Raw genomic sequence first — 12340 nt, forward strand, 5'->3', positions numbered from 1 at the left:
CCCAATGTAGAGAGAAGAATGTTGTAGGGGGCCATATAGAAGGCTTTACAGAAGTCTAGATAGATGACATCCCTTGGTTTAGTCTGAAAAGCTACGCTTGGTTTGATTGTCAATGTTAAAAAAGTGTGTTTTGTGAAAAATATTCTTATTGGGGAAAATTTTAAGACTTTGGACCTGAAATGTTTCTGCTGTGATTGTTAGGTTATCTAGCACAACAGGGTTCAACCTATTGTCATGTATAGTATCAAGAAGTGTGTGATGAGATATTCTATACAGCCTGGGGACCTCACCTGGAGGATTATTTATGTTTCTAGTGTTTGAGATCTGAACAGTAGCTGAGCCCCATAGTAGTAAGAGGTGTACAGCAGAGGAGCAATCCTCAGTCTCTACCCTCTGGCTTTATAGAATCATAGAATCATTCAGGCTGGAAAAGACCTGTAAGTTCATAAAGTCCAACCATTAACCTAGCACCACCAAGTCCACTGCTAAACCGTGTCCCTAAGCACCACATCTACCCATCTTTTAAACACCTCCAGGGACGGTGACTCCACCACCTCTCTGGGCAGCCCGTTCCAATGCTTGACAACCCTTTTGGTGAAGAAATTTTTCTTAATATCCAATCTAAACCTGACCTGGTGCAACTTGAGGCCATTTCCTCTCATCCTATCGCCCATTACCTGGGAGTAGAGGCCGACCCCAACCTCACTACAGCCTCCTGTCAGGCAGTTGTAGAGGGCAACAAGGTCTCCTCCAGGCTAAACAACCCCAGTTCCCTCAGCCGTTCCTCATAAGCCTTGCTTTATCTTCTCTTTCTGTCTTGTCTTGTTCTTGTTTTTTTCTCTCTGGTGAGAGATATTGCTCATTTGTAGAAATAATTTCCAGACTGGATTTTGTGAGGTGTAAAACCAGCTGGGCCAAGTGCATCCCCAGCCAGAAGGCTGCCACAGTAGACCATGAAGTTACATCAGAGACAACCCTGATCCACAAGACTTTGGTTTTGTACACATCCCCTCCTCACCAGGGTAACTAACTCACAGGAGACTCCCGTACAAGTGGGGATTTCTCCTTCTCTTGCCCTGCCTCTCTTCAGCGCTTTGCATGAGGGCTGTGCTGTTTCAAGGTATGCTGTCTCGTCTGTGAGGGTATCAGAGCTTCCCTCGACTGGGATGGATCCCCAGAGAGAGACGCCCAAGAAAAACAACACAGAACATCTAATTGGTAAGCCTCGGGTTTTGTGTGTGTGTTTCTCAATAATAATAAAAAGGAGCAAAACTAACCAAACAAAAGAAGTACGTTTGAATCCAGGCATTCATCATGTCTCCCACACAGGCTGGAGATAAAAATTCAGTATCTGCCACTGTGAGTGACAGAGCAAATTACTTTGTACTGCCCTGCCAGGGGCTAAAATGGCCGATTCAGATATTGATACACTTCTGTATGTACGGATAGAGTAGAAAGGGAAATATATGAGTTAGTTAGGGAAGGCAGAAGACTTTTTCAGCCCCAAAAGGACACTTGATGTGTTTGGACTTGTGTGATGGGCACCTGGTGGTCTCTTCAAGCAAGGGAACTACTGCCAAACCAAAGTAGTTACTGACAATGTGTGCTGTTTTCACCGTTGTGTCTGGCGGTTAGTATGGATAGCACAGTGGGACAAGCGTGATGATCAGCAGGATTGATTTGGGTGCTTGCAGAAAGCAGGAGGGTACACAGTGGTTGCAAAATGCTGAGGCTACTCCATCTCTCTGTTGCTGTAGGAGACTTGGGAGATTTTTGCCCACCGTTCTTTATATTCTTCACAAGACAACTTGGACATAAGCTTTTCATTTGCTATTCAAGTTTGGTACCCACATCATGGTTTTGTGTATCAAGTGTGTTCATGATCATAGAATCATAGAATCATTTAGGTTGGAGAAGACCTTTAAGATCATCGCATCCAACCGCAGATGAGTGTGTCAAGAAAAACCAGAGTGAATCTTAGGAGTGTCCTGGAGCTCTTCCACATCTGCTGATCGATAAGCTCTCACATTTTGCAGTGCATTGCAGCTCTTGGTTTCCTATGGACTGTAGACCCAAGTGAGGTTTTTGGTGGTTATGACTATTGTAATCCTTATACAAGCACAGCAAAATCACATCACTGGCATGTTGGGCTGTGACTGATCCTTATTCTTCACTATTGTATTTTTCTGGAGTCTTCCATTTGTCTTGTGGTTAAATTATTTGAAACTTTGGGGTAATCTGAGAACATTTGTGGTGGTTTTTTGAGATCTAGGCCTTGATTCACTATTAAAAAGGCATACTGTCATATCCTGCTTCTCTCATTAGAATCTATGTTGGCAACAAGATCTCTAGGACAGTTCTCATGGAGAAGGATTCACTTGTGCTTTGTCAAGTTTTGGATGTGTGCTTCTTGCCCACAGTGGTGATAAGCGATACCTTGACCTACCTCTTATCAGCTGCTTGAGTATCAGTCTGCAGGGTGTGGGCATTTGTTCCCAGCCATTCCTCCCCTATCTGTGGATTGTGTCATTCTTACAAGGTATCTTCACAGTGATGTTACAATCCAAAATTGCTTTTGAAGAGGTTCTTCATGACCTCTGGAGAAAAAGATCTTCAGATATTTTTCTGTAAGCTAATAATTTAGGTGAAATAAAGAGAGAGGAGTTGAGTTCTGCTGAACAAAACATTCCTTCATGATTAATTTCCCTAAGCTTCAGATAAAAAATTATGAATTATGCCTGTTCCACAGGTTTCCTTGACCTCTTTCCATGGATTAAAAGATGCTTGACTGCTGGTACTGCATGTACTTGTTGTAGCCTGACACACCACTAGTTTAACATGAAGAACACTGTATGGCAAACAAGCAGCAGTGAAAGCTTTAAAGATTTTCACATTAAATCTTAAAAGGCCTGTTTTCAAACACATGGCATTAAGGTTTGTATGGTAATGTACTCAGGGGAGCTCCTCAACTCTTTCCTACCACTGATTGCAGCATGGCTGATGATGCCGCATTAATGATCCGAGGGCTGGAGCACCTCTCCTATGAGGACAGGCTGCGAGAATTGGGCTTGCTCAGCCTGGAGAAGAGAAGGCTGCGGGGAGACCTGATTGCGGCCTTTCAGTGCTTAAAGGGGGCCTATAGGAAAGATGGGGAAAATCTTTTTAGTAGGGACAGCTGTGACAGGAGAAGGGGGAATGGTTTTAAACTAAAGGAGGGTAAGTTTAGACTGGATATAAGGAAGAAATTCTTTACAATGAGGGTGATGAAACACTGGAAGGGCTTGCCCAGAGATGTGGTGGAGGCCCCATCCCTGGAAATATTCAAGGCCAGGTTGGACGGGGCTCTGAGCAACCTGATCTGGTTAGCGGTGTCCCTGCTCACTGCAGGGGGGTTGGGCTAGATGACCTCTAGGGGTCCCTTCCAACCCAAAGCATTCTATGATTCTATGATTAAACAACCAGGGATTTCAAATTACTGTTTTTTGGAAAGGGTCGGGAGGAAGGCCAGGCTCCCAGTGCAACAATTCCATGCCCAGCTCTCAGGGCAAACAGTCAAAGGGAGGCCTGACACTTGGCCCTCTTGGACACAAACGTATTAATGGGTGAATGATTAAATCTGCAGCGGGGACCTCAGAAGTAGGAAGGGAAGAACTGCAAGCAGCACAGGGTTTGCTTGCGGCACCCAGGTTTGCAGTTAAGCTGGCTTCCTTGCCAGAGTGGGTGGTGCGGCTGGAGGGAAGAGAGAGCTGCGGGAGGGGGTTTCTGACAAACCTGTCAGTCCCGCTCTACTGGCCTGTTAGCTTCTGCCGTACCGACCAGGTAGCCTCATGACTTTTACTGTGGTGTCAAGTTTTTTTCTCACAATGTATAAAATGAACTGTTGTCTTTGCTGTTTATCAGTTTCTATCTGCATATGAGTTTTATTCCATGTCAGAAATTGCCAGTGCTACCCTGTACCTTTGAGGTAACATATCCAAAACACCCTGCATCTTTGCATCAGCATGGGGGAGGTTCTCTGAGGAGACCTCTGAGCCTCAGTCCCTCTCTCCTGACTCTTACCCTTGCATTTGGGAAATATAGGCTGTGGCGTTCAGCTTCCCATCTCCTGATGCTCATGCCTGCAAAAATCCTCTTCTGGCCCAAACTTGGCAGCCGGGCAGCCCTTAGGGCTAGCTAGCCCAGCCTGCATCCCTGATGCTTCTGCTTTTCTCGTGATTCTCCTGATCCCAGGCATTTCTCCATTTAGCAAAGTTCAGCTGACCTTGCAGCACTCTGTCTAGGTGGCAGGACTGGCCTGTTTCACTCCTTACCCTCTTCCGTGCCTCTTCCGTGAGGACATCAGCAGCTCCAGCTGCTCTTCAAAGAGCAACAGCTCCTTGATCACCTTTCCCTTACCAAGAGCCTCCCAAACTTCTAGTACTTGAACAACAACTCCTCACTGCCTTCCCTTCAGGTGGTAAAATAATGGAATTATTCTGATATATTTTGATTTCATTATAATGAAATTTTGGGATGATACGAGCTAAACACAGTGAGAGAACTGCTCAAAATGCATAGGCGTGCATTTTGACAAGCACTGATTTTGAAGTGTGGTCCAGTAGATGAACTGGTCCAATCAATATTCCTCAAAACTTTAATCTAAAGACAGTAGGAGTTCCCTTCATTTTCCTTATTACCTGTTTCATACAAACTAAATCTTTTATCCCAGCTGTGGTGCACTGCCAGAGATTCATATCCACCCTACCCAGTGATTAATTTTTCCTTCACAGCCTCCAGCTTTGGCAATGTTTTCATTTTGCCTCTTTCTTTCCCATTTCGAAATGTACTTTCTGAACCTTTTAACCTTTGGGGCAGAAGGGACATAAGGTTGGATATTTGGTTAGGTGTTTTACAGCTTTCAGTGAGTGATGGGGAGGGAGGTAAGAGGGAATGAGTCTCTGTGGAATTTGTAGTTCCTCATGATTGCACTGGGCTAGATCTACATCACTCAGAGAATTCTTTGCAAAATTTGCATTCATCGCTTTTCTTCCTCATTTTTTTTATAGCTGACAGGCGGGAAGGAATTGGTGTCTGTGGCTGGATCCTGATTTCCCTTTCTTTCCTCCTGGTGCTTATTACCTTTCCTATTTCCATCTGGGCATGTATCAAGGTAAGCTAGTGGGATTTGGGGCACATAAAGAATGCTCTATGATCACTGTTGTTACTTAGGTTTATTGATTTATTGATATTGTCAAAACAAGGCACTTTACATTCACTTTTTGAATACCATAAGGACTTGTAGCAAAGATGTGGTCTGGGACCAAGAGATCCATATTCTTCTACTGACTTTCTGTATCACCACAACTTACTCATTAAATTTCTTCCCATCTCAACTTCCATCATCAGCTAAATTCCCCTGCTGTACAACAGCACTAGGAGAATAAATATATAAACTTTTCTGAAGAACTCATATTTGACGCTGCCAGCAATAGTGATTAACATGGGTACTGATGAAAAATGGAGCAAGTCCCTGCACTGAGGGACTACACAACTTAAACCCACAGTCCCTTCAAGGCATGAGCATAATATGATTCATTTAAAGCAAATTTTAGGGGTGAGTTACAAGAGTGATTTCCCTGAATATCAGGCCTTGCGTAGTCCTAACACATTAACCAAAGTAGTTAGGTAAATTATTTGAGCTGAGACATACTTTGCTCGCAGCTCCTCTGAGCATAACACTGATGTAGAGAGTTGTGGGTGGCCTCATTAGATCAGTGGCAACTCTTTCATATTTGGTCTGCTTTGTAAAATATTTTCATGGCCAGAGTCTTGAGTTTTTCTAGGTGAGGAGAAGGCATAAAATGCCTTGTGACTTAGAGCTTTGTTGGTTCCTATATTATTTGTACTTTTTTTCATGTTTAATACAGATGCCAAAGATTAAAAAAATCAGTCCAGAGAGCAGGAATAGAATTAATTGTAAAGTTCTAAATTTAAAATATTTTCCTAGGTTATCAGAGAATATGAACGTGCTGTTGTATTTCGTCTGGGACGTATACTGTCTAAGAAAGCAAAGGGACCAGGTGAATGCATGCAGTTTTATTCTGTTAAGATGCGCTGTTTTTATTTTGTTACGATGCACTCTAACCGCTTAGCGAATTGCAGAGGTCCATGAAATCCTTCTTCATAGCATAGGAGGAGACGAGATGGTCCTCTCCGCTGCAGTTCCTTTACTTGCAGGCTGCTTATTTTTCTGAAGAGAAGATAAAGCCACCCCCCGTCACAGCACAACACTGAAGGTTGAGGACCTTGATACCAGGCATGGCTTTGCTGTTGAGTAGATTGGAGAACAGAAGGTTGAGTTCATGCTGCAGACACTGGCGGGGGACTGGGGTGGTTTAAATGCAGCCTTCAGCTCTGCTGCAGACATTCTGTGGCCACTCTCCCTGTACTTCACTTCCAACACTGCTCATTGCTGCCGGCTCTTTAGCTGTCTTCTGCTCTGAAAACTGTAAATGTGTCAGGGCAGGGACACTCTGCATCTATACAGAGTTTGTTACAGTCACCTAGGATCAGGTGACAAACGACAAATACAAACCAAACCCAACAACATGAGGTATTTGCATTGGTGCAGTTACCATCTCTCTATGGCAATGAAATTGGGCAAACTAGAAGTTGAAATAAGAGGAGAAAGTCCTTTCCAGATACTGTCTTCCCTCTTGAATAGCAGCCATGTTGTCCAAAAAGCAGCTAGGGGAGGTGCAGAGCTTTTCTGTGTCATTCTGGGCACCTAAGCAAGGTGCTGAGATTAGAAAAATAGTTATGACAAGTCCCCTTCTCCAGTGAAGGGAGAGTGGGGACTCCTTCACAGGACAGGTCAGAGCTTAGGACAACGTTCCTAGTGTGGGGGCCTGCAGGTGGTGCAGGAATCTGGACCTGGGAGATGTCTTTCCTGGGGACACACATACTGTACCATAAATGGCTTAAGATCTAAAGAGGGGAAACTAAAAGGCACAAATCTCATGGCAGATTTGAGACCAGAACTGCAGTTTACCTATTCCCAGTCCAGAGCCTTAGGCCATTAAGCTCCAAGAAATTTGCATTATTTGCAGATATCCACATTTCCCTCTGTTATTTGAAAATGCAAAACCTCACTGTTGTCACTTCCCATAGCAGAAAGGACAACTGTAGTAATAAGGTGGGCTCATTCCCTACCCTGTGGATATTTCCATCTGTTTGCTTTGTATAGGATACCTGGCTCTAGACTTAGCTTTCAGAAACAAATGTTTCATCTAATTATTTTTATTTTTCAGGTTTGATCCTTATACTTCCCTGTACAGATACATTTATCAAAGTTGATCTTCGGACTGTTACCTGCAACATTCCTCCACAAGAGGTAACTATTCTCTAGCAGCCATCTAAAACAGAAATAAGACATAGAGCTGACTTGTGGCATGATCAAAAAATAATGCGGTGTTTTACAGTCTTGCAGTTGTGAGCTACCATATAGAATTTTGCTTATTTTCTGTATCTTCTGACTTCCAAACTGCTTGCAAAACTTATACTTACGAAAACCTGCACGTGCATTGTTGCAGGCCAAGCAAACTCCTCTTGCTGACGTTCAGAACTGTGAGATAAAAGGTAAGGGAGGAGGAAGTAGAACTGCAAATGGGAGTCAGAGAGGACAAGAGAGGAGAGGCTGAAAAATTCCCAATTATATTGTTATTCCATACATAGAAATGAAGCAACAGACTATCCAGAATAGAATGTCCTAATAAAATTGGACCTGACATGCAGCTCACCATTCAAAAAAGCCTTTGGTAATGTTGTAGTCACTGCTCGAAGGTATGCACACCCTGCATGTTTCTTAAAAGACAAACAACAAATCTTAAAATTAAAAGGAATTAGCAGACAATCACCCACAAAACTCTGATCCAAGTGGGAATGGAGAGGCATATCTGTAAGCATTTTATTGACAAATATTGACGGAAGAATTTAGTCTGAAGAATTAGTTGTGGAGCAATTCCTGTCCTTCTGGAAAAGTTTGGGTCCACGTGGCTCCAGCCCCCCCATGGTACAATGCTTAGCAGGGTGGAATTGGCACTGCTGTTTCCTTTCTTGCGTGGAGAGAAGAGCAGAGCAGGGCAGGATGGCCCCAGGACCTCTTTGGCCCCTGGTATTGCCCACTGTGTTCTCCAGGAGCTGTTTCTTGGACCATCATCTTTCCGTAATCACAGAGAGCCTTTTCTCAGAGCGCAGGTTGCAGGGGTTCAGGTGGGGGAATGAAAAACAGCTCCTCCAAAATGGAAGGCTGGAAGGAAGATGGTTGCAGTACTTGTGCTGTACGAGGCTTAGCAGCTTTTGGCAGGGCTTCTGCAGCCATTGGCAGGGCTTCTGTGAAGCACTTACTTGCGGGCAAAAGATGCTGAGGAGGGAAGAGACAGTGGAGCTTTGCTGAGGCCAACTGCCTGTACAGGAGGCTTGTCTGACAAAAGATGACACAACTCCTGTGGGAATACTTAAATATTTTTCAGAGTTTCTTCTCACGATTTCTTGCACTTTGCTTTTCACTTTTGTTTTAATTCGCTGGTGTTTCTTACAAATACATTGTTTAGGGGAAGTAACACAGATCTTCTCATCTTCATGCAATGTATAAAACCAGTAATGGCCCTTTCTACCAGAAACCGTAATTTTTTATTGCAAAAGAAATTAATTCATGTTATGAGATTCACTTACTCTTGAAACAGTTGTCTAAAGGCTATGTACAACATTTTACCCTGGCTTAAACTACTGGTGATTCAGGATAACTTCTCTGAAGTTATTTCTCTGGGGAATATCAAAGAAACCAAATGAAATTCTGAGTTTATCAGGGCCTTTTCCTCACTAAAGGAAAAAAATAATCCCTTTCCTTGGCAAGGGGTGTGTGATTGGATGCTCCTCTAATTCTGCACATTTCTCCAATGCAGATTCTCACAAAAGATGCTGTTACTACCCAGGTTGATGGGGTGGTGTACTACAGGATCCACAGCGCTGTCAGCGCCGTCGCTAACGTCACTGATGTCCATTTGGCTACCTTCCTCTTGGCACAGACAACGCTGAGAAACATTCTGGGAACACAGAGTTTGGCTCAGCTCCTGGCAGGTCGTGAGGAGATTGCACACAGTATTCAGGTAAATCTGGCACTCAGAATTCACTGACAAGCATGGAGATTTGTTCTGGGGAGTAGTAAATTAGAATACATCACTTTCTTTCTTCAACTGTGATAGCAAATTTTTCCTTTATGTTTTTTTTCAATTATACATCTCATTGCTTAGAGTCATAAAGAGTTATTCTAAAGTATTTCTCCAGGTTTTTGTAGAGAGTTATTTCCTACCAAAAAGCAATGAAGATTCTGAAATTACCCAATGAGTTGAATAAAAGAGTTTAGTCTTTGTACAGAGGCTGCTGCAAGTGGTAAGAAAGAAGTCTGCTGCTTGTGGGAAGCTCTATCTTGAGCAGACCCTTGACTGAGGTTTAATCAAGGCAGGGCTTGTATCTCCTGCCATAATGACTAAGAGTACAGAACTGAGTTGTTTTATACTTTAAAATGCTATCTTTTTTTAATTATTATTTATTTAATTTGGCAGCCAAGAAGGCAGCGGAGAAGAAAGCCAAAACCTAATCTACTCTTTTCAGTCAGGGGAGAGGCATAGTCATATGAAAGAGAGAGTGTACCCCTCTCCAGCCAGGACAGCAGCCATGGGCAGAGCGGGGCACGGTGGTGGCCGTGGGTTGCAGCAGCGCCCAGGAGCCTGAGCTCGGAAGATCGTGCCAGTGCTGCAGGGCTGTGCTGTGCCACTCGCCCATAGCGTGCTTTTACAGCATCGTGCTGTTCTAGGAAGCTGCAGTAGCATTACTTCATGAAAGGGAGAAGTTTGATGAGTGGCGACCTAAAGAAAGGATGGAGATCATAGTTTAGGAGACAGTAGAGAAGCCATACAGGAAACACCCTGTCTCAGACACCGGTGTTGATCAGCAAGAGTTTCGTAAGTTTGCAGTACCTGCCGTACACATACCACGTTGGATGTTAGTGCCCCTGGAGGGCTCCGTCTTTCTGTTGTGCAGGTTGACATGCTGCCTTTCCTTCTGTCCAAGAGGCAGAATACAAGGCGTGGTTTTCTCTCTGCCATCACTGTGCTCTTCGTCATGGCTTGTGTGTTTGTCCCTAAGGCTATCCTCGACCGTGCCACAGAGGAGTGGGGAATCAAACTGGCACGAGTGGAGATCAAAGATGTCAGGATTCCCGTGGCCATGCAAAGGGCAATGGCAGCTGAAGCAGAAGCTGCTCGAGAGGCAAGAGCTAAGGTGAGATCCACAACAATATCTACCTCCAAGCTCCCATATCCTTGTCCCAAGCATCCAAGTGCTTGTGTTTTCTCCTCATTGTAAAGGTGGATTTTCGTTGCTATGGGCAGCGCTACATTATGGTTTCCACTTCTCTTACTTTGCAGATTGTGGCAGCAGAGGGAGAAATGAATGCTTCTAAAGCCCTCAAGCAGGCCTCCATGGTGCTGGCTGAGTCTCCGGCAGGTCTTCAGCTGCGCTACCTGCAAACGTTAACAACCTTGGCAGCAGAGAATAATTCCACCATTGTCTTCCCTCTCCCTATGAATATTCTTGGGACTTTCGGGCAGAAAAATAGAGGGGGATAGAGACTGTTCTACACTAGCTCCTTGGGCAGAGAGATTTCTTTTTGAGGGTTTCCCAGGAAGCAAGGCATTCCAGATTACCAAAATTAAAGTAGAAGCATGCTTTGACCCTCGGTACCAAAAATAAGGGTAAAAATAGTTTGAGAACCAAACATAGCTCCCACATTAGGAGACTGCATTTGCAAAGCTCAGGCACTAAGCAGTTTCAGCTTGGACTCGTCTCCAAGTGAAATGGAAGAAAATATGTAAAATGCCATAAAATATGTAAAATGCATGTTAGACCTAATATGAAATTTTAATGATGCTTTCATCACATTTTACAGAGTCTTGAGTGTAGCAATTACCAAATGGTGATTTGTCTGCTAAGCAAGAACCACTACTCCACACAGGAAAAAGGTCAGATATTGGTATTTAACTCAAGTCCTGTGGAGTGGAAAAAAGGATTTGGCCCATAGCCTTAGACGTAATCTTTCATAACTATTAACGGAATTACTGGATAATTGGCATGTCAGTAGAACAGCCTATTCTTTATCTTATATGACTAAAAATTAGCACTTTCTTTACCGACCTCAGCTGGATTTTGCTGTATCACTGACATTTCTATAAGCTCTGTAATAAAAGGAAGAGAATGTATGCCTGTGCATTACAGTCACATTTACTAAATCTGAAACCTGGGTGTGGTGGGTTGGCCTTGGCTGGATGCCAGGTGCCCATCAAGCTGCTCTATCATGCCTCCCTCCTCAGCTGGACAGGGGAGAAAAAATGTGATGAAAGGCTCGTGGATCGAGATAAGGACAGGAAAGTCACTCACCAACTACCATCACGGGCAAAACAGACTCAGCTTGGGGAAATTAATTTAATTTATTACCAATTGAAAGTCAGAGTAAGGTAATGAGAAATAAAACCAAAACTCGGAACACCTTCTTCCCACCCCTCCCTTCTTCCGGTGCTTAACTTCACTCCCAAATTCTCTACCTCCTCCCCCTAAGAGGCACAGGGGACGGGGAATGGGGGTTGCAGTCAGTCCATCACACATTGTCTCTGCTGCTCCTTCCTCCTCACACTCTGCCCCTGCTCCAGTGTGGGCTCCCTCCCACAGCAGACAGTCCTCCATGAACTTTTGTAATGTGGGTCCTTCCCATGGGCTGCAGTTCTTCACAAACTGCTCCAGTGTGGGTCCATCCTTCCCACAGGGCGCAGTCCTTCAGGAGCAGACTGCTCCAGCGTGGGTCCCCCGGGGGGTCACCAGCCCTGCCTGCAAACCTGCTCCAGCCTGGGTTCCTCTCCCCACGGGGCCACAGGTCCTGCCAGGAGCCTGCTCCAGCACAGGCTTCCCATGGGGTCACAGCCTCCTTCAGACATCAACGTACTCTGGTGTGGAGTCCTCCCTGGGCTGCGGGTGGAGATCTTCTCCTCCATGGGCTGCAGGGGGACAGCCTGCCCCACCATGGGCTGCACCAGGGGCTGAGGGGAATCTCCAGTGCCTGGTGCACCTCCTGCCCCTCCTTCACAGACCTTGGTGTCTGCAGGGCCATTCCTCTCACATATTCTCACTTCTCTCTCTGGCTGTAGTTGTTCCACAACAGGTCTTTGTCCGTCTTAAATATGTTACCCCAGAAGTGCTACCACCGTCACTGATGGGCTCAGCCTTGGCCAGCGGCGGGGGGGGTGTTGGA

At 44.7% G+C, this 12340-nt stretch overlaps 1 protein-coding gene across 1 annotated transcript; it reads left to right on the top strand.

Moving 5' to 3' along the window:
• Positions 1–1166: 1166 nt before the first annotated feature.
• STOML3 (stomatin like 3) lies at positions 1167–10667 on the top strand. Its single transcript, XM_009644643.1, has 7 exons — positions 1167–1218; positions 5046–5149; positions 5987–6059; positions 7290–7372; positions 8943–9146; positions 10186–10320; positions 10467–10667. Exons 1-7 carry the CDS (start codon positions 1167–1169, stop codon positions 10665–10667), a joined length of 852 nt encoding a protein of 283 aa, XP_009642938.1.
• The last annotated feature ends 1673 nt before the right edge of the window (positions 10668–12340 follow it).

The sequence above is a fragment of the Egretta garzetta genome, unplaced genomic scaffold (assembly GCF_000687185.1).
Source record: "Egretta garzetta isolate BGI_Z169 unplaced genomic scaffold, ASM68718v1 scaffold40, whole genome shotgun sequence".
In the NCBI taxonomy this organism is placed as follows: Eukaryota; Metazoa; Chordata; class Aves; order Pelecaniformes; family Ardeidae; genus Egretta; species Egretta garzetta.

Bases quoted from the DNA above. Each gene is read 5' to 3' on its own strand.
- STOML3 (XM_009644643.1), top strand. From the start codon at position 1,167: ATGGATCCCCAGAGAGAGACGCCCAAGAAAAACAACACAGAACATCTA. The intron at 5,150-5,986 runs GTAAGCTAGTGG...ATATTTTCCTAG, and splicing joins CCATCTGGGCATGTATCAAG to GTTATCAGAGAATATGAACG. The intron at 6,060-7,289 runs GTGAATGCATGC...TTTATTTTTCAG, and splicing joins TAAGAAAGCAAAGGGACCAG to GTTTGATCCTTATACTTCCC.